At 39.9% G+C, this 25,874-nt stretch overlaps 1 protein-coding gene across 1 annotated transcript; it reads right to left on the minus strand.

The window, feature by feature from the left end:
- Positions 1-77: 77 nt before the first annotated feature.
- Positions 78-14,454, minus strand: LOC107377195 (four and a half LIM domains protein 2). Its single transcript, XM_015946660.3, has 6 exons — positions 13,870-14,454; positions 6,834-7,022; positions 6,316-6,490; positions 5,892-6,061; positions 3,858-4,044; positions 78-1,050 (listed from the first exon to the last, which is right to left on the minus strand). Exons 2-6 carry the CDS (start codon positions 6,987-6,989, stop codon positions 899-901), a joined length of 840 nt encoding a protein of 279 aa, XP_015802146.1. The 5' UTR covers positions 6,990-7,022; positions 13,870-14,454; the 3' UTR covers positions 78-898.
- Between the last annotated feature and the right edge of the window lie 11,420 nt (positions 14,455-25,874).

Here is a 25,874-nt window from a genome sequence, read left to right on the forward strand (position 1 = left end):
AACAAAAAGCCAAGTTTGGCACAACATTTACATCCATAAAAAACAAAAATACCCAAGTTTGCTTGGCAACTTCTGATTTTATTAGAGAGAAATGGTGATTACAACATGCATTATTAGTAGGAACATATTCTCATGCTGTTATATTATCTAAAATGTATATTAAAGTGACAATGTGTAGGTTTTACCCTTGATCTCTGGAAACATCCATTGAAATGCTCTTCAATAGTAATTAAAGGATGCTAGTTGTTAAAAAGTATTGGCAGCTTCGTAACATAGATTCATAAAAAGCGGGTCTAAAATACATGGAAGCAGGTCTAAGTCTCTGGGAAACGCCATATTAGACGCAATGTTTCCTTCTACGGGAGCCTGTGAGGACGAAACACATTTACTGATTTGCAACAAGCGGTTACAAAACATTTGCCGTTCATAAACATTGTTTTACAAGTTTACCTTTGCACTCGTTGCCAGTGATGAAAGGGAGTCTGGTGTACTTGCCCTATTGCTGGATGTTGAATGAACTGACAAAGAACTCGGTCGAAAATTGCGCTCCCAGGGATTTTTCACCCTACTGACCATCTGTTGATTAGGTCTCACTAACACACAAAAATACTGCCTCCTTGCAATGATGTAGGTATGTACTGCCCCCTATTGCCAGGGAAAATACACACTGTCACTTTAAGTATTATGCAACAAAGTTATTACCCAAAACGAAGCATATTTGTTGACTAATATTATTGTTTACTTTCAGATGAAGAAGCTACTGTAATATAAAGAACATTGTGAAATAAAGTCGTCATCATACAGAATATATCACCACTGCACCTTTGTTAATGTATGATAAATGACATAAATAATGTGTCAGACTGGGAGGAGGCTTCCAAACTTTCTTCAGAGGACTTCAGATGTCTTTTCCACAGTCGGGACAGAGGATGTCCTGTTTGAATGTCAGGAAGCCTCGACCGACCAGTGACACATCACACTTTTGGCAGTTGAAGCAGTCGTTGTGCCACTGGCGATCCTCGAATGAGATGTACTTGCTTCCCCCAAGACCTGAAATAAAAACAACAGGGAAGAATCGCATTCAATTAAATTCAATTCAATTCAATTTTATTTATATAGCGCCAAATCATGACAAGAGTCGTCTCAAGGCACTTCACATAATAAACATTCCAATTCAGGTCAGTTCATTAAGCCAATCAGAAAAAAAATGTTTCCTATATAAGGAACCCAGCTAATCGCATCAAGTCACTGACTAGTATCAGTGACTTTACAGCAATCCTCATACTAAGCAAGCATATAACGACAGTGGAGAGGAAAACTCCCTTTTAACAGGAAGAAACCTCCAGGGCACATATGTCAGACTCAAGGCATTTTTATGTGGCCCGCGAGATAAATATCAAAAATATATTAAAACTGGCCCGCTGGCCGATTTTACCGCAAAGACTTCAACTTCCATGATGCTTTGCGGCGTCAGCGCAGAGCCGACGTGCCTACTTCTTTGTGTTTTTTTCAGCGCCTGCTGCCGGTGTCTGCAGCTCCGCTGTCTCGGACAAACTACACTCCTCTCACTCAGCGCCGAGTTCACTCAGCTATTTTCTGATGTTGAAGCCCAGAAACGGAGATTCTAGTCGCTCAGTAATGTGTTCACGACTGAAAGAGAAAGTTTTCCAACTAACGTCCAGACAGAGCTGATATAACTCCGGCGAGCAGCGACACGCTCAAACCAGCACAGCTCTGTCGTTGTGTTTCCTCCCCGACACACAACAACGTGGTCAAGCTGCTCAGACACGTTCAGCAGCACAAACCTATGTGAGCACCTGTTGTCATCTAATGTTGTCATTATTATGATGAAGATGAACAAAACAACAGGAGTCTCCTCCTCAGCTCAGGTCAACCCCATGATGCAGGTATCTGGCTGGAACAGGTGAGCATCACAGTAAACCAGTGGAGCAAACTGAGCTTTAAATATGTTGGTTTTATGCTATTTTTCTGCTCCAAAACATGAAAGTTAACAGGTGAGATGTTGCATTTTCATTTAAGATAAAATGATATATTTATTTTGTTGTTGGCCCGTGAGAAAAGGTTTAACCTACAGTAAACAGGAAGTGGAAAGGCTGCAGATAGATTAATAGAATAGAAAATCCCTTTATTGTTCCTCAGTGGGGAAAGCTAGATGTCACAGCAGCGATGACACTTATTACAGGAGAAATAAAGGAATAAAAAATAAGAAAAATGAATAAACAAAAAAAAACAATCCTGAATAGATTTATAAAATGCTGATTATACCACAAGTAATGAATACCACTGATGCCTTTTATTTAAAACTGACTTGCTCGTGTGTCATTTGGTTATTCCACATTCAGTGTTAATGCAGAAATATGTTTGTTTCCAAATTTAAAGGTTCAAAATTGCATACATGTTGATAAAGAAAATGTGCAAATTTGCCTTCACTTTTTCAAAAAAATATTAAGTTTGGCCCTCGACTCCGTCCCAGAGTTTCATTTTGGCCCAGTGTGAGTTTGAGTTTGACACCCCTGCTCCAGAGAATGCTGTCTCAGTATAAGCAGCCATCCACCACGACTCACTGGGGATCGAGAAGACAGAGCAGACACACACACACACACACACGCGCGCGCGCGCACACACACACACACACACACACACACACACACACACACACACACCAAGCAATGTGTCCATGGTTACACCGTGATTGCTTAGTAAATATTCTATTTGGCGAGAGATAAACTTTATTGTATTTATTCTAGTGAATCTATTGTTAAATGGGTAAACTAGCAGTAGCACATCCAACATCAAGGAAACAAAAAGTTATTATCAGGAGAGGGAGAAAGTTTAAGTGGTTAGCAGCAGTGTGCATGATCTCTGTAATCCGATTACTCTTTAAATGATGGTGATTGGACGCACAGGGCACTGAGAGAAACACATGACCCAGGGGGAGGCTAAGCTATATTAGGTGTCTTTTAATTTATGGCTGGCCTTTCATTTAGATCTCACTCAACCTTTTTAAATGTGGAATTAAACTTGTTGTGGTTCGAGATTCCTAAGTACTGAACTTTGACTTATAAGGAACATCTTGGCCGTGATAAAGTTCTCGAACTCCATTTAACTTTTGTTTTAATGGGTTGGCAAAAGTTTTTGTTATTTCAAAGGGGACCAAACAGGCATATCTTTCTGTTGAAGACCCATTGACTGATTGTGTTGTAAAGCGCATTGGGGGGTTCCAGGACTATAGAAGGCGCTATATCAAATGCAGACCATTTACCCATACTAAACTAGTTGTAACACCTTGGTGGTAATGAGTCTCTCATCAATGTGGAGGAAGTTTGTCCCAATCTTGTCTGTATTCAGCAGAACGGCCTGTTTACGGTCAAAGGTCAGACATTCTCCTTCATGGTTCCATCAATTACCACAGGTAGTCCTGAAGCAGCAAACCAGCCCCAGACCATCACTCTACCACCACCATGTCTGTATGACATGTTGCATTTACTTACGTCACCTTTGACGGATGTTAAAATTTGTTCACCGTTTTGAAAAATTTCAAATGTGACAAAGGTTGTTGTTTTTTTAAGTAAAAGAAAAAAGCAAAAAAAAAATGTAAGGGATAAAATCATTTTTCAAAGCACTGCCGAACTCCCCAGGGCAGGAATAGCCACTAACCTGTTAAAATATCCTAAGTAATAATGGGCAACGTACCCAAGTAAAAAATGAATGTTTCCTTTGGAATGTTGATACTCCGATGAGAAAATGTCATGAATGAGACGCCACTGTACCCATATCCGCTCATCTCTACATGGTGTAAAACAGCATTAGCTATGCTGAAAAGAGCTATAATTTACCGCTGATTGGGGTGGTGCAGTAAGCACATGTCTTGGCAAACAGGTTGCAGAAGCATTCCAGGCAGTAGGCGAGGTCATCTCGAGAGGTGAAGCGCTGGCCGGCCAACTGCATCTTGCACCCGTTGCAGACAAAGCACTCCTTGTGCCAGGGCTGGTCACGGTAGCTCACCCCTCCAGCAGTAATGGGCTGAAAAATGAGAGGCAGGATTAGGACAGCTAAAGAAACAGTTTTATTTATTTAGTGTTTCTTTTCACTGGCTTTTGTCTGAGATGGAATTATTTAACAAACGAACAACGCATTAGTAAAGTTCATGGTATTAAAAGAGTGGTTGACCTTTTTAATCAATACATTTACAGTGGTCTCTAGAAGGAATGAATGACTTGTGAGTCGTTGTTGGGGGAAAAAATATACAGACGCACAATTTCTCGGACCAAGAATTTACCCACATATTTGGACATCTCGCCCCGGACTTAATAACAGCAACGTAACTTCACTAACAACACAAGCCCGGAGGAACTTCTGCTGTGTGGTAGAGCTGCTAAAGCTAACGTTTAGCTTCACCTAGCCGATCTGTCCGCTGCTGATTCCCGGATGTTAAAAAAACAACAGCTTTTCCCGTCATGAGTCGAAATTGGTGAGTCCATGAATGCTACTTCAGTGTGATGTAGAACTGTCCAGCGTTTCTAATCCTAGAGTTTCACCAACCATCAGAAGCTAATGCAGGAGATAGCTGTAGGAGACTATTTTCATGTTCAGCCTGCATGAAACACAGAGTGACTCATTATAATTGTAAATAATCATTAAAAAAAGTGTTTTCAGTGAACAAGGCCTTTAATTGATCAAAGCACTAATGCTAAAAGCTTAACAAGAATGCTGGCTTAAAGTTTTGTTAATAGTTTAATAAAAAGATTATGATGAAATCAGTTTTCATCACACACTGGTGAAATTCACCCCCACATTTGACACATCCCCGTGGGGAGTGGGGAGCTGCAGCGGTGGCTACGCTCGGGAACCGATAGGTGGATTATGAATGAATGATGTATAGCGCCTCTCAGAGTAAGGACTCCAAAGCGCTTTACACTACAGTGTATCAGTCATCCATTCACACACTGGTGGGGATGAGCTACGATGTAGCCACAGCTGCCCTGGGGCGCACTGACAGAGGCGAGGCTGCCGAGCACAGGCACCACCGGTCCCTCCGACCACCACCAGCAGGCAAGGTGGGTTAAGTGTCTTGCCCAAGGACACAACAGCAGAATTCTCTGTCCGGAGCCGGGATCGAACCTGCAACCTTCCGATTACTGGACAACCCGCTCAACCTGTTGAGCTACTGCTGACCCAAACCTCTCAATCCAACCCCTTTAAGGATTTTATAAGTCTTTGGTATTTCCCAACTGGGATTTGAACCCCGATTTCCCAGTCCCCGGGCGGACACTCTACCACTAGGCCACTGAGGAGTTTAATGCTAATTCAATGGGTTTTAGAAGACAACAGATTAAAGGATCACATTGATAAATGATCCTAAGAAAAGAAATGTGAGTTTGTCTAAGTGTAGAATTTTATTTTTGCACTTTGATAGTGTTACTGCTCTTTTAGATCAGCTACTGTGTTCAGTTTGTCCAAAAAAGAGCAGATAAATCAGATTAAACACCATCTTTTGTAATAGACTCCCCATGTGTTTTAAATCTGAATCAATTAGAGAATAAACAAATAGAAAAACATATTAGTAACCCAAGTGTAAGAAATTGGCTCACAGCAATCCTCCAAAATGAAATTTTAGAAACTATGTATCCTTTTGTGCACTTTCTCTGTCCTCATAAGGACGGGCTACAGAGCTTCCTCCGACTGAAGTAAGAGGGGTGGCTGCTGCGCCGCCTACCAGCTTTTAGCACAAAAAGACGCCTCCGACTCCTGCCTGCTCGGCCATCTGTTTCCTGTTATGTATCACATGAGCCTTCTTCCCTCCATGCATGCAAAGCCCAAAAAATCTAATATGCTCCCTAAGGCTGGGAGAATGAAACTCTTGTTGTTACCTTCATGCAGTGAACACACTGTAGAGCAAACTGCTTCTCGTAGCAAGACATGCAGTAGTTTTTGCCATCCTTCTTCACAAAGCTGTTGGTGCCAATGGGCTCCTGGCAGAAGTTGCAGATGAAACACTTCTCATGCCAACTGTTGCCTTTATGCTCCATCTTCTTGGTGCCTGGAGGGCGAAGAGGAGATGTGAAAGAGTGGAAAACAATCGGCGGCGTATCAGCGCACCATCCACGGACCGCTACAGTGTCTGAAACTGGTAGCACGTTTCCAATTGTGCGTTGTTATTAATCTCTGAATAGATTTTAACCAAAGTAATCATTGGGTGAACACATGTCGGAGTCAGCCCGATTAAAAATGGTGGCTACAATGACTACACATCAGTTAGTTTCGCAATATCTGAGCTAAAATGAGCATTCTCACCTGGCATGATGGTGCTGAGGCACGCGTGGCACTTAGCAGAATACTCGTTGCAGTAGCAGTCTGTGCAAATCACCAGGTCGTTCTTGGTGGCAAAGGGCCGATCGACGAGTGATCGGCTGCACTTGCTGCACAGGAAGCACTCGCTGTGCCAGTGGTGGTCCTTGTAGGACAGATCCTACAGAATTCAAGACAGATCCTTTAAAAATCCCATTTCACACAACTGTTGAGCCTCCTGATCCTCAGCTGTGTGACATAAATCACATTTCTGCTGTAGTAGTAAGAGGTTCTATTAGATTCAAACAGGAATCGGATTATTCGTGTGCACAAGTTATAATCAAGCCATACTTCTACAACAGGAAGGTCAATGTTACAAGTTTCTCTGGAATCTTTTCAGTTTAGTGTTGGAAGCAAACCGCATAAATGAAGGATTTAGGATGGGGAGTTTAACATTAAAGGTTTGCAATTAAAATCCATCCAGAACTTCACCAAACATAGCCGAGACACTGGCGTAAGTTCACCTTGCTGGTGCAGCTTATGAGCTTCTTGCACAGCTCACAGCTGCTGGAGAAAAGCGCCTCGTAGCACTTGATGCAGTATGGATGCTCCTCCTTCAGGATGTACTTCAGCCCGTAAAGGGAGTCCTTACACTCGGTGCAGTCGTAGCGCTCTGACATTTTGGCTCAAATCCCCTTTTAGAGTCCTCTAATCTGCAAAATTATATACAATTATTTCATAAGAGGAGCTAAAACAGTAACATAAACACACATAATCATTTAATCACAAGAAAATGATATAAAGGTTCTGAAAATGAGGACAACGGGCCACCTAAACTAAGAGAATTTCTACAGTTTTAATGTGTTTGTTTAGTTTTTTACTTTACGCAGTTTAAAAAAGCACTGCAAATAGAAGTTGGAGAATTATCTTCTGTTACATGGAGGATTATTTAATTAAGGTTTTTCGTGCTGAAGGAGCTAAAACGATTAAATAAATGTTGCATCCTGTTGAATGTAGTCTTCTATTTAGCTATTATTAAGGAAAACCTAATTCATATGAAACTACCTGAAGAAAGAGGATGCAATTAGAGGCAACATCACCCAGCCAGCTGCTAAAAGGGGCATTTTGGTTTGTAAACGGGAACGCCCCCTTCTTCTTATTCGCTCCTGAAATGTTACTTCACCTCCAATGTTTCAAAATAAGATATTCTATCTGTTCTCCGTCTTTTTTTTATACAGTTGTTGATCACCTGTGCTCACCCTGCCTTTTTATGTGGTGTTGCTGGTTTGTTGTGTGCGCGCTCCACGCTCTACGAACCTCAGTTTAAGTCCCGCCTCCTGCTTCATCCAGTTTATACAAAAATTAAACTCGAAATGGGAGACTGTCAATGAGGCGGGACACAAACTTTTCTCCACTACTTCGTAGGGGTTGCATGACTTAATTTTTTTTAAGTCGACAGTCAAGTAATGAAAATCGAGTCGACTTCGACTAGTCGTTGATGATGTCATACACCTGAAGCGGCACCGGGGGGGGGGGGGGGGGGGGGGGTCGGTAGGTTCGCTGGAGTTATTGACAATTAAAATTGCGTCCACATTTTCTAAGTTAACACATCTCTTTTAACAACATAGTCTCTGCATCCTACTTCAGCCCACTTCCCCCTCCCCCTGCACAGCAGCCGCAAACTCACTGATGCGCCTGCAGCTTTTCCTGCTGCTCTGAACATTAAAATAATTGTTTCATTTTCTGTTCCTCACTTCTGATTACCTTCAATGGTGTCTGTTTGTTGCAACCACCAGGTACAAAAACAAACTTGTTTTTATTTGACTATTTTTCTGTCCTGCCTGTTTATTATCTTCCTGCATCTCCTCTCAGTCCTAAAGAAAAACTGCTACCTGGGTTCATATATATTCACCTTATGAGTTACCTTTGAACTGCAGTTCTAAAAGTTCTACCGACCGCTAAAACAGCGGAGTACGTGCTGCTCGCCGGCCGACTACAATGGGACCGTTTTTGCTGCGGAGTTCGTGCCGGAGCGGAGATAGTGGAATCTTGGGGGTGCGTCACCGGAGAACAAAACAGGTGATGCGCCTCGCTCCGCAGCAGCGAAACGCATCAGGCACAAATAACAGACAGAAAACATTAAAGGAAATGAGCCAACATGAACGATCGCGTTTAATTTGTTTTTGAGGTGGTGACACCTGATTTGGCCATGCTCAGGACGCAGATGTCTGGAGCGCACGTCAACGATCAGAGCTTTGCATGCGCAAACTGGTTAAGATTAGGATGGGGGTGAGGGGAAGGTAAAATTGCAAGCGGGAAAAGGTCACAGTTTGGTTAAATGTCCGTTTTACCGCCGGTGTCAGTGCCGACGCTCTGGCACAGCGTGTCGCCTCCGCCGCCTGACGCGCAGGGGCTTGTCACCTGCTGTCTTTTCTGATGACTGCATCTTGTCAGTCATTATCACGTGACAGCGACTAGTCGATGAAAGGCATAAAAAGTCACTATAGAGCCGTGAAGTCGACTAGTCAACTAGTTCATACAACCCCTACTACTGTGGACTGTCTCATGAGAAGCTCACCCAAAGCACCGCACCTAGACAGGAAGGAACCAGTGGCTTTTCAAAATAAAGTAAAATTTCAATGTTTCATCATATTTCAGTTCATTTCAAACTACAATTATAGTTATTATATGTGCGCAAATATTGAATATATATTTCACGCTTTACATTGTTTTACAATAGAGTAAAGGGTTACGATTTGTTATGGTTGGACTCTTATGTTGAAGGGGGTGTTCTTGGCCGGTTGTATGGAGCGTTCTGGTTCGGTTGTTTAGAAAGAGAAGAGGAGCTAGTTTGAAAGGAGATTGTCAACGTTTTTCCTGGAGTTAAGGCGTGGGCTGCGGTCAACAGTAACCTAAAATAAAGATCCGAAACAGAAAGAACAAGTTGGAGTCATTACAATGTCTATAAAAATCAGCAAAATGTATTCTATAGGTGTGACGGCTTTAGCCGTGGCGGTACGCCACAATCAATTGGTGTAGACTTTTATTTTGACAAACGTAGTTGGAAAAATAATATTTAAATGCCTATTCTGATTGGTTAGTGAAAAGCTACAGTAACACCCATTAAGGCGTTTCTGTAGCCCAAGCAGAAACGCCCCGGCTGGACCCTGCTCATCGGGGGCAACAATTTTATAGAAGGAGCCCTTGCCCCCCCCCCCCCCCCCCCCCCCCCCGCCTCATACTTAGCACCACCACTGATTAAAGAGTGTATTTTTCCATTCTGTCTCTGAGTCGTGTGATAATTACATAAAATAATAATAAGATATTTCTTATTCAATCATCCAGCTCTGGACGGAGCTTCAGGACAGACGATGCAGCTTCATGGAAATTCCTGAAAATTTATTGGGATCCAACAAATTAAGCAAACAAATGTCAAAAAAAACTTGGCAGAAAAGCGTTGATCCCATAAAGTAAATTCCCGTTCATTTATAGACTTTATGTGACTTTCAATTAATTTAAATTCTGGTTCTCTAATACAAAAATAAAAAACTGGGTCTAAATCAGGGTGACTTGCTTCAAAACAATCCATCCAGAGAAGGAAAATGGTAAAACCCTGGAAAGGTAATAAAACCTTTAATCCACCAAATTTAACAATTAAAGATACATTTTTGCTGCATCAAGTGCCACATTTACAGAAACCTCATGAACTTCAAAGGTTCATGAATCAATTAATAATCAGGAAATAGAGTTAAAACCTGGCTTCAAAATCAAACACTGGCTTTGGGAAAAAAAATCAAGGATAGTTTAAATGCAAACGCTGCTTTGGGCAGTGGCTGTCATATGTTCCAAATTATACCAGATTATTGTATTAGACAGATAACCTTTAGCCTAACCATGCCATCAAAGGGTTGATTGTAGTTTGTTTTATTAGTCTGAGCTTAAAGCATCTTCTCTCCAAATAAATGTTTAATTTCATTATTCCTGACAGCTACGGAATGTCTACAATCCTTCAGGAACTTTCTATTAATCTATTATTCCCATTTCTTCAAGCCTTCAATCCACCCACTGTTTCTTCTTTAGCTGTTTAAAAACCTTTACGACTCCCTTAAACATTTCTAGGTTTAAAGCATTCCGAATAAAATGGAAATGTCAAGAAAAATAAATATTAATATATTAATCAAATTTAGCAAAAGTTCCAATAAAATTCTTTATTTTGTTTATTATTATTTTAACCAAAGGTTCTGGATGTGTTTTTACAGGGTCAGCTAGACATGATGAGACATTTTAAAGATAAAAGGAGCTAGCTTTTAGCGTTTCTGTAGACGCATCCATAGCTGCACAAGGAAGTTCCACTCCTTCACAACAAGAGTCAGAAACATTAAACATCTACTTGAAAATAGCTGAGGCTTATAAAACAGTGTAGTAATCATGTTGTCCAATAAAATCTAGCAGGCAAAAGGTTCCATAAACTGTTGTATATGCTTCTGATGTTCTACCTGGTTGTATGAGACTCTTATTGTGAAAGACTGGAGGAAGTTTCTGGTTCCACTGTGCTATAAACGTAGCTATATGAATAAACTGTCTCATTATTTTATTTCATTACATCTATTTTCTGAAAACTGTTTGTGGACCTCTTCTTGACATTTACGTTTGACTCTGTACTTTATAATATCTTGACTAATTGCTTTCCATTTTTTTTTTTATTTCTCGACATTTCAGATTTTTTTTCTGAAAGTCATATTATGACTTTATTTCTAAAATAATCTTCCAACTTTTAGTCTGCATTTTGACTTTAATCCCTACACCTTCTTGTTTTGCCCTGATGCTGACTGCCTAAATTAACTGTCAACAGGCTTCAACCCAAGAAAGCAATATGCTTTGAGTATTTTTGTACCTCGACTAAGCATGCCAACTAACATAAAATGTTTTACCCATTTAAAGAAAACAAAAGGTTTTAACAATTTACAAATGTGAAACAAAATTGGTTATATGTACAGTGGGGCAAAAAAGTATTTAGTCAGCCACCGATTGTGCAAGTTCTCCCACTTAAAATGATGACAGAGGTCAGTAATTTACATCATAGGTACACTTCAACTGTGAGAGACAGAATGTGAAAAAAAATCCATGAATTCACATGGCAGGATTTTTAAAGAATTTATTTGTAAATCAGGGTGGAAAATAAGTATTTGGTCACTTCAAACAAGGAAAATCTCTGGCTCTCACAGACCTGTAACATCTTCTTTAAGAAGCTTTTCTGTCCTCCACTCGTTACCTGTTTTAATGGCACCTGTTTGAACTCATTATCTGTATAAAAGACACCTGTCCACAGCCTCAAACAGTCAGACTCCAAACTCCACTATGGCCAAGACCAAAGAGCTTTCGAAGGACACCAGGAAAAGAATTGTAGACCTGCACCAGATGGGGAAGAGTGAATCTACAAAAGGCAAGCAGCTTGGTGTGAAAAATCAACTGTGGGAGCAATTATCAGAAAATGGAAGACATACAAGACCACTGATAATCTCCCTCGATCTGGGGCTCCACGCAATATCTCATCCCGTGGGGTCAAAATGATCATGAGAACGGTGAGCAAGAATCCCAGAACCACAAGGGGGGACCTGGTGAATGACCTGCAGAGAGCTGGGACCACAGTAACAAAGGTCACCATCAGTAACACACTACAACGGCAGGGAATCAAATCCTGCAGTGCCAGACGTGTTCCGCTGCTGAAGCCAGTGCATGTCCAGGTCCGTCTGAAGTTTGCCAGAGAGCACATGGATGATACAGCAGAGGATTGGGAGAATGTCATGTGGTCAGATGAAACCAAAGTAGAACTTTTTGGTATAAACTCAACTCGTCGTGTTTGGAGGAAGAAGAATACTGAGTTGCATCCCAAGAACACCATACCTACTGTGAAGCATGGGGGTGGGAACATCATGCTTTGGGGCTGTTTTTCTGCTAAGGGGTCAGGACGACTGATCCGTGTTAAGGAAAGAATGAATGGGGCCATGTATCGTGAGATTCTGAGCCAAAACCTCCTTCCATCAGTGAGAGCTTTGAAGATGAAACGTGGCTGGGTCTTCCAACACAACAATGATCCTAAACACACCGCCCGGGCAACAAAGGAGTGGCTCCGTAAGAAGCATTTGAAAGTCCTGGACTGACCTAGCCAGTCTCCAGACCTCAACCCCATAGAAAATGTGTGGAGGGAGTTGAAAGTCCGTGTTGCTCGGCGACAGCTCCAAAACATCACTGCTCTCGAGAAGATCTGCATGGAGGAATGGGCCAAAATACCAGCTACTGTGTGTGCAAACCTGGTAATGACCTATAGTAATTGTTTGACCTCTGTTATTGCCAACAAAGGTTATGTTACAAAGTATTGAGTTGAATTTTTGTTATTGACCAAATACTTATTTTCCACCCTGATTTACAAATAAATTCTTTAAAAATCCTGCCGTGTGAATTCATGGATTTTTTTTCATATTCTGTCTCTCACAGTTGAAGTGCACCTATGATGAAAATTACTGACCTCTGTCATCATTTTAAGTGGGAGAACTTGCACAATCGGTGGCTGACTAAATCCTTTTTTGCCCCACTGTAAGTAAAAAGATGGAACCTAATCTGAATCTCTGTTTGCAGATGATGTGACGGTGTTTATAACAGATAAAATGTATAAAACCAGGCTTCTGTTTCAATTCAGTGTTCGTCTCTTTGAATATTTCAACTAAATCAAAAGGTTCTTCTGGAAAATATTGCTGCCCCCTTGGTCTAAACCAGTACTGTCCAGTCCTGGTCCTTGGAGACTCTCATCCTGAATGTTTTAGTTGCTTCCCCGCTACAACACAATAGTTAAAGAATTCCTTTGCAGGTTTTTAAGTTCTGCAAAAGCCTGTAAATCATCAACTGATTCAAATCAGATGTGTTGGAGTGGATAATCCTCTAAAACCTGCTGGATTGAAAAACCAGGATTGGACTCTGATGTTCTCAGTACTATTTGGCACCCTACATCGCATCCTAAATCTAAACTATCTTTGTATTAGGCAAGTTAAAGCAGCAATACTGTTTAAAAAGGTTGCTGAGCAGATGTTAATGATGGGAATGTTTAGGTATACTACAGAAAAAACAGTACATACTGGTTGAAACTAAGTACCCTCTACAAATATTTCTAGCTGTTTCCTTCGTATGCTCTTTCAGGTTCCAACAAACACACTACCATAGAACCAGTTTAGGCATCGGTTTATCAAGAAATGATCTCACAACATCAAAAATCATGTAAAGCACCAAAAATCCTTACAAATCTCTTAACATGATCCAAATTCAGCCATAAACCACCTCTGTCTCTGTGTACAACCTTGTGTTGCATTAATTTGGTACCAATTAACACACCATCAGTCAGAATTCATATTAAGTAACAGAACATGACCAGTGACTATTCAATATTTCCTTTTATCCTTTTTATTCAAAGATTTACAATCAATAATCTGTGAAATCTGCAAGAAAACTTGGATTATATTCTTAAATTACAAAACACAGAGTAAGGGCAGAAGGAGATGGAAGTCCTACCTGAAGAGCTGCCTGTCAGCAGTCTGGGAGCAGAGGCGGAAAACTTGCGCTGTAGTGCATCGGCTTTATTATATTACCACAAAATGTGACCCAAGCGGGCCGCAGGAGGGTGGAGATGGTGGTGTGACCAGAGTAGGCAGGTCACTTGATGACTTTATAACAAATGAGGACAAGTTATGAACTGTTCTATTAAAAGAGTGTGTTTGCATTCTGTTTAAACAAGTTCAGACAGGGACACATGAAGAATGCAACATTTTAGGATGAAGGGAAAAAAAACAAAATTGAAGCCAAAACCAGCTATTTTTGGGGTAATTGGACACAAAATTCTATTGTAGAAATGTACAATATGATTAGAATGTCTACAGAGTAAAAACTCAACATGGCAGTAAATAGTGGTCTGAAACGTGCAAACAAAGTAGTCTGCTGAGAAAAAAATGTTTCAACATTTCTGTTTGCTAATCAGTGGTCAGACATTAATCCATCCAGAATCTCTTTATGGAAACAAAAGGATCAGATCGATGCCAAGAAACCCAAAGGTCATCGCTGGAACTTGTTCAATAGGAAAAAGACAAATGGTTGAAACATTCTTGCTTATAAATACAAGCATCTTATTGTTTAGCTTGGTTTGGATTTGTTAAATAAATACGAATATTTCCTTATTTATGAGCTCATGAAGGGAAAAGGAACTAGCTATTAGCTTTTGCTGTAGATGCATTCATAGATGCACTCGGAACTTCCTTAAGTCCTTCACAATAAGAATCTCAAACATAAAACACCTAGATGAAAATAGCTGAGACTCATAAAACTGTTTATTAATCCTGTTGTTTGATCAAATCTAGCAGGCAAAATGTGCAGTAAACGTATAAACTGTGGATGTTTTTATGTACATCTGTTTGTATGAGACTCTTATTGTGAAAGACTGGAGGAAGTTTCTGGTTCCACTGCAGACACTGCTATGAACGTCATCGCTAAAAAAACACGTTCAATGGGAAAAACAGAGATTATTGAAGCATTCTAGCTTGCAAATAAAATCATAATTTTGTCTAGTTTGGTTTAATTTTAGTAAACAAATAAAAATATTTCTTTATTTATGAGCTCATTTGTTCTTTACACGAGTGTTGTTGGTAAAATGTCACAACTAATTGAACATTGAGGTAAATTGAAGAAGACACAAGCCGACACGGTTATTTCACATGTGAAAGAGGACATATAATAAATGGTGGAAGGAGTTGGTGCCTCACACCCAGACAAGAGGAGTTCAGATGAGGAAACTAAAGAAAAGGAAGAAAGGATTTTTTTAATGCCTCTCAAGAAATAAATCATGAGGTGCTTCACAAGAACCATAAAAATAAATAATAAAAAAATTAAACCAGATTGGGGGAGGGGTGAAATTCTTCTTTTCTCAGTCCATAATATGTATTAAAATGAACAGTTGAAAAATTACTACAACTCATTCAATAAAATGAGAACTAATAAAAGTGATGGCTATGATTTTAGCTCATATTAAACCCACAGTGAGTGTGTGAATGAGGAAGTGAAAGAGAAAATGAACAAGAGATCCAGCTTCTTCTAGCATGCTAACTAGTTTTCTGTATCGGGGCACTATTAACCAGCGCCCCTGAGACACTATTTGCACGGATGCTGATTGGCCCAAAATTCTACAGTTCTCCCTAGAAACCAGTTGTGATTGGCTGTTTAAATGCAGTTCAGGTGAACTTTTCCCTGAAGCTCATGAGTGAAACTAGTGAGTCTAAGGGTGTCTCTCAATGTCAAGGCGCCTGGCCTCGTGAGGCGATGTCTGGCGAGGCCAGGTGCCTTGCTTACGAGGGCACTGTACTTCCTTGGTCAATCAAAAACCCTTTTTAGAAGACACACAATGCCAGCAAATCAGCGTAATACTGCCGCCACAGTGTGTTTTTTGAACGCTCCATTGTGGCATGGCATTGCGGGAATTTTGCAGCATCCATGCCACCATGCTCGGTTGTAATATTGCTGCAACACTGGACTTGTGAATGCATATTACGCCTTGGCGCAACAGAGGGAGATGTCATGATCACGTGGGAAGTTACTGCCGAGGCCAGCAACTATATTAAAATTGAAGGTAAGTTTTGTTTTTGTGAACAGAATCAACTGCGATGATAAATTAGAGCGATGCAGAGCTTTAGGAGCTTCTCTCTGTTAGCGCTGCTGGTCAGATCACCAGAGACTGCACAAGGACTGTGGAGGACAGACGCCTTGAGAAGTAGGTTGTCAAAAATACTTAAAGAGCAAGTCACCCCCAAATCAACTTTTTTCTGATAAATTATATAAATGCATGTCTAATCGTGCTGCAGACACGTGTAGTCAATAGTTTTGCACTTTAGTGCATTTTAGTTAAAATTTAAAATTTCTGCCTAAAACTGTCAGTGTTGTGCCGTTGTCAGGTAAAAACTCTGCACTGCATTTGAATTTAAATCTGCCATCGCTATTGGCTAAGAGGTAGCCTAGAACATTAGCTGGTGCCATACGATGTCACAACGTCGTTGTGAGCCTGTGTGTGTGTGTATTTGTTAGCTGTTCTGCTCTCTCGGTCTGCTAGGCAACAGCATTTGTTGCATTTTTCAAACAGGAAGTGGGAGTGGAGTAATACTCTGGTAGGGGGTGACTTGCTCTTTAATGAGCGTGGCTTCAATCACAATAAAACGCAAGTTATGTCCACGTTAAATGGATGTCCATAGCAAAACTGAGACTGCCCCTATACCCCCTTTATACCACCATCATGTAATCTTTTGTAAAAATAAATAAATAAATAAATAAATAAAAGGACAGGATTGCACCACATTACCGCCATGGTCTGAGCACTTATAAACGACCCAAGGCTACCTGATGCCGTCATGGTGTCGTGGCAAATTGGTAGCATTGTTTTCTAAAAAAAGGCTCAATAGAGCCCCTTTGGGATGCTGTGAAATCAGAGATTTGCATCATGGATGTGCAGCTTACAAATCTGCAGCAGCTGCGTGATGCTATCATGTCATGGACCAAAATCTCTGAGGAATGTTTCCAGTACCTAGTTGAATTCATGCCACGAAGTATTAAGGCAGTTCTGAAGCAAAAGGGGGTCCAACACGGTACTATCCAATAAAGCAGCCAGTGAGCGTATATTATCGTTTTATTTACTTTTTAGATTTTTCTCTTTACTAATCTGGGAGGGCGGCGCCCCAGTGCCCCCCATGGACGAGCCACTGCTGACTAAAACTAATGTTCGAACAGCTGTAGGGCAAAAACTAGAAGTTGTTTAGAATCAATAGTGCAAGCAGCACAAGGCTCTGATGGTCACATGTGACTTTTTGTGTTTCCACAATGTCGTTTGTAGGAGATGGTCCTTGCGTTACCATACTTGGCTCATCTGGACTCATAATTTTTACTTGTGTGTGTGTGTGAGTCTGTGTGTGTGCGTGTGATTGCATATGTTTGTTAATGTTTTTAACCTGTTATGGGAATCTGGGGTCATTTTGTAAAGCACTTTGAATAACACTTTGTTTGAAAAGCGCTTTAGAAATAAAATTTGATTGATTGATTGATTGATTGAGATCATCGACATATATACGTAGGAGATAGGTTTGGGTTAAGAAGTTAAAAAGTCCCGTGATTTCCAATTGAGAAGAGAATGTTTTGAGCTGCAGAAAGCTGAAGTCTGAAGACTATGCGGGGATTTGAGAGGAACCAGTAGAAACAAAGCAGGTGGAAGAAGAGAAGTATAACTATGTTTAGATTTTTGATGTATTTGTAATAAAAAGGCTGTGGAAAATAAGCAGCCTTCACAGAGCGATTTTACAAAAATAAAAAAACATCAAATATATCAAAAGTCATATAAAGTCTAAACTTCCTGTGACCTGTTTGAACTCTGAATGATGTTGGGGCTATGAATCCTACCTGAGCTTTAGAGCTCTAAAGGGGGCGGGGCTTTCACAAAATCCTGTAGTTGTTTATGGGGGAAATATCTCAGTGTCTTGCAAGTTTTGTCAAAGTTGTACAATAAATGTCATATTTTAAGCTGTGGGGATAAAAAAGGCAAACAAAAATAATTACATTTCCTGAAAATATATTCTACAATCACAATCAATGACTGCCATTTAATTCTAATAGTTACTTTGACGTTTTTTCATCACAAGATAATTTATGCTGTCACAACAGGATACCTACCTCAGATCTGTTTTTTATTTATTTATTTATTTATTTATTGCTTTTGTTGAAGCAGATGCTTTGTTGTGAAAATCCGTTTTCCTAAATCTAATAAGGTGGCTGGTTTAATAAGATTAGACGGATTCCAGAGACGAAGGTCAGGTTTTTGGACTCGTGGACCAAAAATGTGCTTATATTTGGTTGACTAATCAACAGTGTTGGGAGTAAAGTGTTACAAAAGTAACAAATTACTGTAATACACTGCTTTTTGCTGTAACAATGAAATGTAAGGCATTACAAAAAAGTATGGTAATATTCCACTTGATACAGTAGTCAGTAATGCAGGTCAGGGATGATGTCCTGACCCAAGTGGAGGAGTTAAGTATCTCGAGGTCTTGTTCGTGAGTGAAAAAAAGATGGAACGTAAGATGGACAGGTAGATTGGTGCTTCGTCTGCAGCGATATGGGCGTTGTACCGGTCTGCTGTGGTGAAGAGAGAGCTGAGCAAGAAGGCGAAGCTCTTGCTTTACCGGTCGATCTACGTTCCTACCCTCATCTATGGTCACGAGCTTTGGGTAATGACCAAAAGAACAAGATCACGGATATGAAATGAGTTTTCTCCGCAGGGTGGACTCTTCCTTAAAAGGGTGAGATGCTTGGTCCTTCGGGAGGGGCTCGGAGTAAATTTGCAGCTCCTCCACATCGAGAGGAGCCAGTTGAGGTGGCTCGGGCGTCTGGTCAGGATGGCTCCCGGACACCACGGTAACATTCCAAAGTTCGCCATACCTAAACAAAATAATTAACACACAATCGTTCATGTCCCTTCATGTTCTCTGGTACTTTCCTGGTACTTTCTCTGGTACTTTACTTTTTATTCATGCCTGATGCGTTCTGCTTCAGCGGAGCTCAAACCTGTGCCGGTGTCGGTACAAGATCTGCTCGGGTGCAAGATCGGCTCGGGTCCGTCGACTGCCGATGACGTCTAAGTAGTTGATTGGCTGAACATGAACCTTACGGAATTACGGAATCACGTAACGTTGTTATCACGTGACGTTGGTCCAGGCAAATTTTTTCTATTGGAAAGATGGACAACTTTTACAAAGAAATCCATCATTACCTCTTTGAAAATACACTTTTAGCATAGAGCTGCATGTATATTAGGGCTGAACGATTAACTGCATGTGCAATTAAATTGCGATGTGACAAAAGGAGATTTTCTAATGGCAAAGGCTGCAATTTGGCAGCGAGTGGTTAGCGCAATGCTAATATACATGGAAAAACCCATAGGAATGCTAATGCTAATATCGCCGATTACATTATTACAAATTATGAATTAGAAACGTGCCAAATGATTACATTTGGAGTCTAATAGAAAGTAAAACTACCATCAATCAAATAAGTACAGACAGGTATTTTAGTAAAGCCAGAAAACTTTTAACTCCAGAGCTTTGGCTAGCAGCTATGAGCGTAACTGAACTACGCATGGACAAGACGTCAAAAACTCAACACAAATACTTCAATAAACGCGACACACTTCTTTCCTGCAAATACAATTTCACAGGTGTTGCTAATACCATATGATCCTTCAAGGGATGTGCTCAAAGAGGAGTTCAACATGAATCAAATATAGTGTTTTATTTTACAAATACTATTATAAACACAAACTTACGTCTTAAGAAACATTATTTTAATAACGAAACTGCTAAATTCTTTCCAACAGTATAGATGTGTAGTGTATTTTGTCCGAGTGGGTTTGCCGTACTTTGACGTCATCGGCAGTCGAAGGACCCCGAGCCGATCTTGCACCCGAACAGATACTGTACCGACAGCGGAAGACAGGACAGGAACATAGTCAAATGAAAAACAAGAGAACAAAACAAAGGACTTGAAAAAGAAGATGTCGGTAGATTTATTCCGCTACACGTTTTTACCTTTATAAAGCAATAATTTATGAGCATATATATTTGTATACCGTATTTGATACAATTCAGATCACCTTCAAAACTCAGTCCCACGGGGACTCGGATCCCACCAAAGGGTAACTGGGGGCCAGATTTGCTCCTGGAGCTCCAGAACTAGTAGCTGAATGTGGATGGAGATTAAACCAAAAACTCACCCAAGAAATCCGATTAAAAAAAAAGACCAGTGAGGACTGAGTGGAGAGGCAGGACCACCATAAAACTACCTGGCAGACCCACTTCCTCAGTAACAATAAAATTCCCAACAGAATTCCAGGTAAAAACAAGTAATCTAATACATTTTCCCAAATAAAATAGCCTAAAACAAAGAGAAGGGGCTGTAACACGGCTGGGTGTGAATGGGACCACTGTCCTGGATGTCAGATGTTCCTCAGTTAACTGGATTAACAAAGTTCAGATAGCATTTGTCTGACCTGTGGTGGGAAGCTTCAGACCAGGAATCTCACGAGGTTTGTGTTTTTCAAACATAAGGATGGTTGAAGATGAACGGAGCCCTTTGTCCATTCAAACAGGATTTTACAGACTTCACCTAAAGCAAATACGAATAAAACATCTAAATTATCATAATAATAAGGCGTGATATTAATTTATAAATCTTTAAAGTAGACTAGACTTGTTATTTACCAAATTGAGGGACTCACTTTTTGTGTTCAACCAGCTCTACGGAATCACATCAAGTTCCCATCAAACTACAGCCGATAAAGCTTTCTGTGCAATCAGATGTTTCTGGAATTTAATTAAAGATCATACAAGGTGAAATTCCTATAGTTAATAAACTATAGGGGAAAATCAGAGAGAGTCTGTGTGTGGAGATTGGTCTACCATCAGTGGTGGTATGGCAGTCCATTAGTGTCAATAGTCAGAACAGTTGTGAACACAGATTTGTTTGTTTTAAAGACGTTATCTACCAAACTCAACTTTAGTAGCAGATGTGATCTACTAGTGTTAAAAACTGAAGTTTTCTTGGGGGAATTAACTGATGAGATGCTCCTCTCTGCCGCCCCCTGGTTGTTAAAATGGAGAATTATAAAAACATCTGAAAGCTCATGTTTAATCCAATCATCAACAAAACACTTTTGTAACTTTACATCTGTTTTATTAGAGTTTAGTTGCAGTATTACAGAACGTGGGATGTTATCTAAAACTGATGTTTTTGCTAAACATCCTCAGAAAATCTAAAGATCGGTTTCTTAAAATTATCTGCTGTTAAAATGTCCCCTCACCAGTGGATCTTTGCAAATCCCCTCCACTATCTAGCCTCTGAGTCAAGTTCACAGGAAAAAGAAACTATTTTTACTACATTGGCCTTTAAACGTTTTATATGAATCTCATACTTCAAACATTTTTTCTAAAGTAATTCATAATAAATTGCAACATGATTCAGTTTTTTTTAATTTAATGTCTTTTGTGGCTGACATTTATAGTTATTTAATTGTTTTCTATCATAAAAAATGAGACTGACTTTACACCAAAACCCATAGGTAGGGTATTTTATTTATTTACATGATTCCAATAATATTCAATTCAATTCAATTCAAGGTTATTTATATAGCGCCAAATCACGACAAGAGTCGTCTCAAGGCACTTCACATAATAAACATTCCAATTCAGGTCAGTTCATTAAGCCAATCAGAAATAATGTTTCCTATATAAGGAACCCAGCAAATTGCATCAAGTCACTGACTAGTGTCAGTGACTATACAGCAATCCTCATACTAAGCAAGCATACAGTGACAGTGGAGAGGAAAACTCCCTTTTAACAGGAAGAAACCTCCAGAGAATCCTGGCTCAGTATAAGCAGCCATCCTCCATGACTTACTGGGGATCGAGAAGACAGAGCAGACACACACACACACACACACACACACACACACACACACACACACACACACACACACACACACACACACACACACACACACACACAGACAAGTAATGTGTCTATAGTTCTATTGTGATGTCTTAGTAAATATTGTATTTGGTGAAAGGTAAACTTTATTGTATTTATCCTAGTGGATCTATAATTAAACGGATAAACTAGTATTAGCACATCAAAATTCAATGAAAACAAAAAGTTATTATCAGGAGAGAGAGAATGTATTAGTGGTTAGCAGCAGTGTGCTAGTCGATGGCCCCCTCCATGAGGCCACCACAGCTCAGCAGAACGTCACTGTAGCTTCTTCTGGGGAGAAAAACACTTACAGAGAAAATAAAGTTAACAGCGGAAATTGCACAAAATAGTACAGTTAAAGAGCAGATTGTAGAAGAAAGCAGTAGAGTGTGAAAAGTGGTCAGTGTATCCTCCAGCAGTCTAAGCCTATAGCAGCATAACTACAGAGATAACTCTGGATAATCTATCCTATTAAGATGTAGGCATGTTGGAGGCAGGGCAATGGAGAGCCGTCTTTACCGACTGTACACTCCACCTCCCTGTAATCCCCCACTTGTCCAGATTTAGGCTAACATCAGATTTTAACCATAGGCCCTATCAAATAAAAATGTTTTAAGCCTATTCTTAAAAGTAGACAAAGTGTCTGCCTCATGGACTAAAGCTGGGAGCTGGTTCCACAGGAGAGGAGCCTGATAACTAAAAGATCTGCCTCCCATCCTAAGTTTAGATATTCTTGGAACCACCAGTAGACCTGCAGTCTGAGAGCGAAGTGCTCGGTTAGGAACATATGGAACAATCAGATTACTGATGTATGATGGACCTTGATTATTAAGAGCTTTATATGTGAGAAGAAGGATCTTAAAATATATTCTGAATTTAACAGGTAGCCAATGTAGGGAAGCTAAGACAGGAGAGATATGAGCTCTCTTTTTAATTCTCATCAGAACTCTAGCTGCAGCATTTTGGACAAGGTGAAGACTTTTAACTACATTCTGTGGACTTCCTGAGAGTAATGAATTACAGTAATCCAGTCTTGATGTAATAAATGCATGAACTAGTTTTTCAGCATCACTCCTGGAAAGGATGCTTCTAATCTTAGCAATATTCCGAAGGTGGAAAAAGGAAATCCGACAAACTTGTGAAACCTGGGATTTGAATGACATGTCCTGGTCAAAGATAACACCAAGGTTCCTTGCTTTGTTCTCGGAGATTAATGTAATGCCATTAAGGTCAGGCGATTGGCTAAGCAATTTCCTTTTCTGGATTTCTGGTCCAAAGACGAGAACTTCCGTCTTGTCTTGATTTAAAAGCAAAAAGTTTAGAGTCATCCAATTTTTTATGTCCTCAAGACAAGCCTGTAATCTACCCAACCGATTAGGTTCATCAGGGTTAATGGATAAATATAACTGAGTATCGTCAGCATGACAGTGGAAGTTTATCCCATGCTGTCTAATGATTTTACCAATTGGGAGCACATATATATACATATATATATATATATATATATATATATATATAGTAAAAAGAATTGGTCCAAGCACTGAACCCTGTGGTACTCCGCAAGTAACCCTGGAGTATGAAGACGATTTGTCATGTACATTTACAAAATGAAATCTGTCAGACAGGTAGGATTTAAACCAGCCTAATGCTGTTCCTTTGATCCCTACAACATGTTCAAGTCTTTCTAAAAGAACATTGTGATCAACTGTGTCAAAGGCAGCACTGAGATCTAACAAGACTAGAACAGACACAAGATTCTTATCTGAGGCCACGAGAATATCATTTGTAACTCTCACTAATGCAGTTTCAGTGCTGTGATACTCTCTAAAACCAGACTGAAATTCCTCAAACAGATCATTAGTGTTTAAAAGCTCACATACTTGGATGGCCACTATTTTCTCCAGGACTTTGGATAAAAATGGAAGGTTAGATATTGGTCTATAATTCATTGGGTCATCTGGATCCAGAGAAGGCTTCTTAAGTGAAGGTTTGATTACAGCAACCTTAAAATCTTGTGGTACATACCCATTTACTAAGGATAGATTGATTATATCTAGAATGGGGGCAGTAACCAAAGGAAATGCTTCTTTAAATAATTTGGCTGGGATTGGATCCAAAATGCAAGTTGAAGGTTTAGATGAAGCTAATATTTTTGATAACTCTGAAAGCTCAACTGGATCAAAACGGTTCAAGCACAGATGAGGTTCTACAGTCACCTCTGATGCTGCCTCACTTACTGAGGAAGAAGAAATTGCATTAGGGAGGATGCTAAAGATCTTGTTTCTAATAGAATTAATTTTACTTGTAAAAAATCCAATGAAGTCATTGCTGCTGACGGCTAAGGGAATAGATGGCTCAGAGCTATGATTCTGTGTAAGTTTAGCAACTGCACTGAAAAGAAATTTAGGATTATGCTTATTCTCCTCAATTAATGCTGAAAAATAAGCAGTTCTAGTTTGTTGAAGCTTATTTTTATAAAGCACAAGACTATTTTTCCAGGATAGGTAGGCCTCCTCATGGTGCGTAGAGCGCCATGTTCTCTCCAATTTCGTAGAGTTTTGTTTTAAGGCTCGTAGATGAGAGTTAAACCAGGGAGCCAACTTCCTGTCCCTAATTACCTTCTTTTTTAAAGGGGCAACATCATCTAATGCCACACGTAAAGAGGAATTAACATGATGAACTAAGGCATCAATTTGTGAGGGGCTAGAACTGAAAATATTGCCCTCTGCTACATGCCTCTGAGATGCTGAGGACAGTAAAGATGGAACAGTTGATTTAAAAGACGCAACTGCGTTGTCAGATAGAGACCGACCATAGTGAAATTTACTTTCATGTCTCGAGAACTCAGTTATAAAAAACTCAAAGGTTATCAGAAAGTGGTCCGAGAGGACTGGATTATGTGGAAAGATTGTTATTTCCTCACACTCAATGCCATAAGTCAGAACAAGGTCCAATGTATGATGGCAGGAGTGGGTGGAGCTATGTATTCTTTGAGTAAAACCAATTGAGTCTAAGATATTACTAAAGGCTACATTGAGGCAATCATTTTCGATGTCCACATGAATATTAAAATCCACCACTACAATGACCTTATCAGTATTTAGCACCAAATCAGATAAAAAATCAGAGATCTGATCCAAAAACTCAGAGTAAGGGCCTGGTGGACGATATAAAACTACAAACAAGAGTGGTTTTACAGTTTTGCAATCTGGATTAGGAAAACTAAGAATAAGATGTTCGAACGAACTGTAGCTATTAACTGGTAAGGGATTGATTAATAAGTCTGAATGAAAAATGGTTGCTACTCCTCCTCCTCACCCTGTACTTTGAGCAATATGATGATTTCAATAATTTGAAGGAGTCGACTCGTTTAAGCTAACATAGTCCTCTTGCTGCAGCCAGGATTCTGTGAGAGAGAGCAAAGAGATCTGATTATCACAAATCAGGTCATTAACTAACAAAGTCTTAGAAAAAATGGATCTAATGTTCAACAACCCACATTTAATTTTTCTAGTTTTCTGCTCAGTTGAATTTGTTCTAATATTTATGAGATTTCCATGGTGTAACGTGAGGAAATATGGGTTTTCTGTGCCAAAGGTCATTTGACTCGGCTGGGTCAAGAGCTGGGTCGCTGAGAACTTTCACCCACAGATTAAGACCTGAACGCCAGCGAGTCTGGGAGAAACCATAACATCTGAACACCTGCAGCGCCAGAAGATGTGTTCTCATGGAAAAGCTAGTCATAACATAACAAAGTTAAAAACTTCCTTTCCTTTATTTTAAAATGTTAACTAATCAGTATTATCACTTTGCTCATTATAAATGTGTTTTAATCAAATGAATGATTATTATGCTTTGGGTAATCATAATAACTAATGAATCAATGCTTAATTAAATAAGTTTGAAGATGTTATAATGACCTTCACACACACACACTCTCTCACAGTAAAGTCCAAACACATTTGCTGACGCAC

This window comes from Nothobranchius furzeri, chromosome 2 (assembly GCF_043380555.1).
Source record: "Nothobranchius furzeri strain GRZ-AD chromosome 2, NfurGRZ-RIMD1, whole genome shotgun sequence".
Lineage (NCBI taxonomy): Eukaryota > Metazoa > Chordata > Actinopteri > Cyprinodontiformes > Nothobranchiidae > Nothobranchius > Nothobranchius furzeri.

Coding starts and splice junctions, on each gene's coding strand:
- LOC107377195 (XM_015946660.3), bottom strand. CDS start 6,989: ATGTCAGAGCGCTACGACTGCACCGAGTGTAAGGACTCCCTTTACGGG. Junction 6,062..6,315: donor CCTCAGCACCATCATGCCAG/GTGAGAATGCTC, acceptor TTCGCCCTCCAG/GCACCAAGAAGATGGAGCAT. Junction 1,051..3,857: donor CTGCACCACCCCAATCAGCG/GTAAATTATAGC, acceptor TTTTTATTTCAG/GTCTTGGGGGAAGCAAGTAC.